This window comes from Acinonyx jubatus, chromosome A1 (genome assembly GCF_027475565.1).
Source record: "Acinonyx jubatus isolate Ajub_Pintada_27869175 chromosome A1, VMU_Ajub_asm_v1.0, whole genome shotgun sequence".
NCBI classification, from domain to species: Eukaryota; Metazoa; Chordata; class Mammalia; order Carnivora; family Felidae; genus Acinonyx; species Acinonyx jubatus.
In genome coordinates, this window is record NC_069380.1 from 140,881,319 (window position 1) to 140,887,493 (window position 6,175).

Below are 6,175 nucleotides of genomic sequence, written 5' to 3' on the forward strand. Positions count from 1 at the left end.
TCCACCCCCATCATCTCCTGCAACACACCGTGTCTTCTTTCCTGGCATTTTATAAAATGTTCGCAGCACCCTTTGCAAACCACAACCAGACACACTACCTGCTCTCTGTGTGACCACTTGGAAAAATAGCATTATAACATAATAGTGGTATGACTTCAAACCCCTCAAATATTTCACCAGCATGAGATTTCTGACACAGATTAATAACAAGCCTATCACAGTATGACAGCAAAAAGAAATGGTCATCTTGGGTTTTATTTCTTTTCTCTGTCTTCAAGACATTTAAACTCCCTACTAGCATGTGCTCCCTATCTCCTAAATTTGAAAAGAAGTCGTTTTTTAAAGAACAACAGGAGGAAAGAATCAGAAACACGCAGGAAAGGGCAACGCCAAAGAAATTAGCATCGATCCTGGCTTAAACCTGGCGGGGGTGGAGCTCTCAAGCTCCAGAGGGAAGCAAAAGCAACGTGCCCATGATAAACGGACCTTCGAACTTGGTTACTCAGGTTTAACTCTCTGGGACTGGGCTCTAACAGTTCCCTTCCCCTTCCCCCTCACATCTCTCCTCCCTCTGGCTCAAACCCACTCTGGTCCACAGGGGCTGCTTTGCGATTTCCAACAGAAGTTCTACTTTCACATGTGGGTCACCGATGGCAACCTCCACGCACGCACACAATCACAGAGAGAAAACGGGAAATACAGGAAATGGTCCGGGGCGGGAGGGGGGGGGGGAGTGAAGATGGGGGTGGGGGATAAGACTTTGTCTTCACTCTCATTACTCCCACTGAAACGGCTCGCGGACTCCCCTGAAACTCAGGACGCTCCTGGATTAAGATAAAAGTTGAACGGGATCGAAGAAAAACCCTTTTGCTGTTCTGAATTCAAAGAACACCAGACCACTGAATGGAAGGGAAAAAGGAGGGGGGGGGGGGGGACTCTGAGCCTAAAAACATCCCGAAACAAGTACACAGTCTCCTCCAGTTCTTTACCCCATCTCATGGGCTCAACCCACCTATCCCAGATGTAGTCTTCCCCACTACACGCCCACCTCCTCCAACAGGCACCCCAAATCACTGCGCTGCCCACAAAAATGCAGCCCAGATCTGAAAAGCAGCTGACGTCTGTGGCCGGCGTGACCCACACGCCACACACCAGGCCCCAAGCGGGCGACCAGCGGGCAACCAGCCAGCGACCCCCACCCCCCGAGGCGCGGTACCAGGCGCGCAGTGCCCGGCGCCGAGCTGCGCCCAAGATCCGTGCGCCCTGGGTGCCCGCGGGAACGGCCGGACGAAGCCCGTCGGTGGCGGCGGGAGAGCTCGGCTCACGCCGACTTCCCGGCACAATTTTTCCACTTCTGCTGCCGGCAGCCACGGCGGTGAGAGCAGAAACAGACGATCCCTGCCATTCCTAGCCCCCGACACCCGTCCCAGTCCCGGGGACGGTCCTCTTCCCTCCCGGCGGGTTCCGGGAGCGCGGGAGCGCGGTTCCCGCGCCAGCCGCCGCGCACACAGCCCCGGCTCCGCCGGCCGCGACGGTTCCGCCAGCGCCCGGGCTGGGTACCCCCTCGCCGGCGCCGCCCGGCCCCACCTGGCCGGGGCTGCGGGCTCTCCCTCCTGCAGCACGCGCGGGGCCCGGCGACTCCAACTCACCCGGCCCGGCTCTGCGTCTCCGGCCCCGAGCTCGCAGCCTTCCCCCGCCGGGGCTTTCCGTTACGCCTCCTCGCAGCCAGCCGCTCCGGGAGGGAGGAGGCGGCGGGAGGAGCGGGCGAGGGAGGGGAGGGGAGAGGAGAGGGTCCCCGGGTGGGGGAGGAGGCGAGGCGAGAGTGCCGAACTCGGCCGCCGCCGGCGGGGCTAGCGAGGAGGAAGGAGAGAGAGGGGCGGGAGCAGAGAAAGAAAGAGGCCGCCGAGCCTCCCTGCCCAGGACCCGGCACCGCGCCGCAGCCCAGTCACCCTCGCCGCCCGGGTCCCGCTCTTGGGCCGGGTGTCCGGGGGGAGGGGTCGGGGCCCGGGGCTCTCCCGGCGCGGCGCGCGGGCGGGGCGGGGCGGCCGGGGGCTAGGCGGGGGCGGTGGCGGGCCGACGAGGCCCGGCCTCCGGAGGGGAGTGTCCTGCGGGGCCCGGGAGGCTGTTGGCGAAAGGGGATCCCCGGGAGGAGGGGCAGAGGCCCCGGGGCCTGGGAGCGGGTCACTGCGCCCGCCGGGTGGCGGCGGCGGCGGCGCCTCCTGGAATCCTGCGAGGGACCCCGGAGCCGCGGCGGGGAGCCTTCGGGGGGCAGTTTCGGGAAACCGTCTCAGGAGCGCCGGCAATGAGCACGGCGCAGGCGGGGAGCTGCAAAGTCGGAGTCGAGGGTGATAGGCCGGACGCCTTCCGCGGATCGCCTGCCCTGGAGTGCCCAAAGCAATTCCCCAGGCCGGGGCGGGGAGCGGGAAAATGTCCGTCCGGTGATCCCCGGGGATCCAAAGCGGGAGGGTGGGTTGGGGCTATCTGGACCCCCATCCTCACCTTCCTCTCCCGGAGAGGAGGCTCCAGGAATAAGTTTCTTTGCCCTGTGATTTTGTAGGTGAGGAAACTGCAAGCCGTCACAAAGAATAATTGTACATAGATAGCTTGGGTTTTGAAACATTCTCCTCTGCCCAAAATACGCTTTCAGGATGAATTCCTAAGTCACTTTAGCCGACAGTCTGAAAAGGCATCCTTGTTGGAGAGGGGACTGATTCCCCTCTGCCACCCCAGAGTGGCACCAAAAACTACAGTTAAATGGCCACGAATTAAGGTGGCAATATTTCTTGTGATTTAAACTTGGGGACGTGGCCGGGCACACCCTTCTTGTCTTTTTTTCCTGTCAGACTTGCTCCTGTCCCCAACTTCTCTGCCTCTGGTCTGGGATACCTGTATCCACCAGTCGCCTGAACTCAGACCCTACCAGTCAATCCCGAACCTCTCTTTCAATGCCATAGCCTCTCCCACTGGATTCTGCATTTTAAGGTCTTCCCACTTGCCCTGTCCTTTCCAAGTCCAAGTCCACCTTCCTGCTTCTGGCTGTTTGGGGGCCTTAATGATCTCAGCGGCCTTGCCCCCCTTCCTTGCTCTGACCCTCTTTGCAGGGGCATCCATCTGCACATGCCCACAGGGTAATGGTTCTAGAGCACTGCTCAGGCAGGCCACTTCCTGTTTGAAAAGCTCTCCGGAGGCACTTCGCCACAGAAAATCCTGAATTTAAACCTCTTGTGTTCAAACCCGTCCACTTACCCACTCCTCAGAGCCTCACTTGCCAGCTGGGACTCCTTCCCTCCTCCCAGAAGGTTCCATACTGTATCCACTTGGGAGTTGCTGATGCTCTTGCCAGAAATGGAGTGCTCTCTTTTATCTTCTCCCACAGCTAAATCCTACTTATCTTCATTGAACTTGAAGTTTGTAGTACATTTCTTCTATAAAAGGATGTGTGTGTTCTTCCCATTTTGTGAAATCATATGCTAGAAATAACAAGGCTTATGGGGAAAATAGGGTTAGCAACAAACGAGCCCAAATCTATGTAACATTGCAACTAGAACACTAACAAAACAGTAACGGATCCAAAAAACATACTAGCAGAGTTTATGGCCGTGTTAAATTCCTAATAAATATTACGGTAAATATAGAGGACTTTACCTTTAAAAAAGGATGCAGGTAACTGATGAAGAGATTGGAGGGAGAGTTGTTTGAGGCTGTTGCATTAGGAAGAGAAGCACAAAACCTAAACATAAGAGGTGAATTCCCCCCTGACAATAAGCCCTCCCAAATTAGAACTCATGGTGAAGGCAAAATCCAAACAAAAGAACACAAGGTGAATGGGCATCAGCCATAGCACTGTGTATTCTCCACAACTGGCGGTCTCTGTGTTTTTGCTTGTAGCTGCTGTTACTTGGTAGTGCAAAATAGTAAAGCGCCGGGAACAATTGCTTGTGAACCAACACAACCACCCCAGTTTATTAATATCCTTTCCCTACATATCAATCACGAATGAGTTCGTTTGTGTTACATATATTCTCATTACAGAAACAGGCTGGTAACGGAGGAGACTGGCCTTAATTCTACGTTTAGAAATTAGAATGTACTTCATTCCACACATCTATCGAGCACCTTACCATGTGCCAGGAACCGTTTCAGGCACAGAAGGTGCCTCAATGAACCAAGAGAAGCACAAACATGTCCGCCCTCATGGACTCTGCTGAGTACCTAAACGTGGCATCACAGGGTGGTATTACATACTTCATATGTGTGTAATTTAAATTAGTGCCTCGTCTACATCTCAATCTCTCTGAAGCCTAGAGTTGAGCTTTATGTTTTTGTATCTTTCTGAATGGCTGACACAGTAAATACCTACTGGGACATGTAAATTAGGAAGCCTACACTCATTTTATGCCTTGAATTCACAGGAGAATCGCCTGAGTGATCAGAAAGTAAAGTTTTCTCAGAACTGTGTTTGTTGCGATTTGGGTTAAAATTTCCCCCCGTATAGGATCATTTGGATCTGAAGAGTAGAAAAATGACGCTTGATGAGAAGGAGAAAATTAACAATGGGAAAGGGAGGGACAACAGAGGAAAGAGATGCTACAAGATACAGTTCAAGAAGAAAGTACTTCAGTTTTCTGGAAAAGTAGCTGGAGAAAGAGGGATAATAAGAGGAACTTTGAGATACTGTGAATGCTGCTTCTTTCATGTGCTCCAGCCACATGTTCAAGAAACACTTAACGGGAGATGAGTGAGGAAGAAATTATAAGAAATTAAAGGGTACCTGAAGAGTTTGGTCAAATGACAAGGAGGCCTTAGAAGAAAATAATTATGAGCCACTAGATAGGTCACAAGGTAAAATTATAGTGGTGCCTGGCTAAAATGTTGTGATTCTGAACTTACTTGCCTGTACAAATCATTCATTTCTCTGAACATTATACTCCACCTAATGTAACTTGCATCAACAGGGCTAGGTATTTTTCATGTGCGAACATTTTGTATCCTATTCTGAGTGTGAATCTGCTTGGAATGCAAATAAGATCTGCACTTACAACAGACAGATTTGATATATTTTCATGATTGTCAGCATACTGAATATAGATTGACTTTAAATTTTCCTACTCATCTTCATAAAAACTACCCTCTCAAATCCACCTCCCCCGTGTTTTAGAGATTGATATTTCCTAAACCATGATCTAGATACACACTCAGAAATCAATGTCGTTTGAAGATCACCTGAAAGATGAAATGATTTAAGCAGAGAATCTCTTCAAGGAAACTGGCAAAATTGCAGTTCACCAAACTGAGATCCTGTGAAAAGTCACAGTCTCTTAAAAACCATCACCATGCGTTTTTACCCATGAATCTAATCATACAAAGAAGTCATCTGAAATTCTAAGAATCCATTTTCCTTGACAAATATGGATGGAGAAAAGGCAGTTTTGAGCACAAAGACTTGAAAAGCTCTCCTGATTAAAAAGGGCTCTGGCCAATTAAAACCAGTGCTCTCATCCACATGAGACAGAGTGGTCTTTTTGGCTACAGAAATTGGCTTGGCCGAAGTATCCAATGGACTCAGCCATATCATATTTAATTTTCTGCTTCTAACTGGCAGTTTTTAACTCAAAGGTGAACATGACACTCGTAAATACTAAAGAAATTTCCCCATTTGTACTGAAATCTCATTACCAAGATGCTAGGCTATTTGTTAAATGAGGATAGCAAAATGTCTCCAAGTAAGAACAAATATTACAGATGCAAATCAGCTCGTAGGATTTTTCAGTAACTGCATTACAGGAGGGCAGTAGGACCAAGTCAGATATAAAGGGCCAAGAGCTCCTGATAAAGAAAATCTCAATGATTTGTAGAAAACACTTCCTTAGTTTTCACACATGTATTGAGGACACCGTCCACACAGGAGCCAAAGGAAAACATGGTTCTAAAAATACACTGTGGCTAAGTCATAAAAGAAAAGAGCACACAGAACTTTGGGCATTTGCTGTCTTCTGACAAAACTAAAAGTTGTTGGCCACTTTTGTCTTCAAACCACAGCCTCTACCTTGCAGCCTTCCTTTTTTCTGTAAGTGACACAAGGGTTTTAATTTGTCATTGACTTCTCTCAAAGAAGTGCTCTGCTTTCCTGCCTATAGTTCCAAAACTTGATTCCACATGACTAGCAAAACTCAGC

At 50.5% G+C, this 6,175-nt stretch overlaps 1 protein-coding gene across 1 annotated transcript in view; it reads right to left on the reverse strand.

Annotated features, from left to right (window-relative positions):
- The window catches only part of LOC113593201 (uncharacterized), a 139,167-nt gene extending 136,674 nt beyond the window's left edge, over nucleotides 1-2,493 (reverse strand). The window contains exons 1-2 of the mRNA XM_053221725.1: nucleotides 2,191-2,493; nucleotides 1,650-2,052 (exon numbers count right to left, since the gene is read on the reverse strand). Coding sequence (XP_053077700.1) covers nucleotides 1,650-2,052; nucleotides 2,191-2,493 — 706 coding nt within the window. The remainder of the gene's footprint in view (nucleotides 1-1,649; nucleotides 2,053-2,190) is intronic.
- Nucleotides 2,494-6,175: the final 3,682 nt, after the last annotated feature.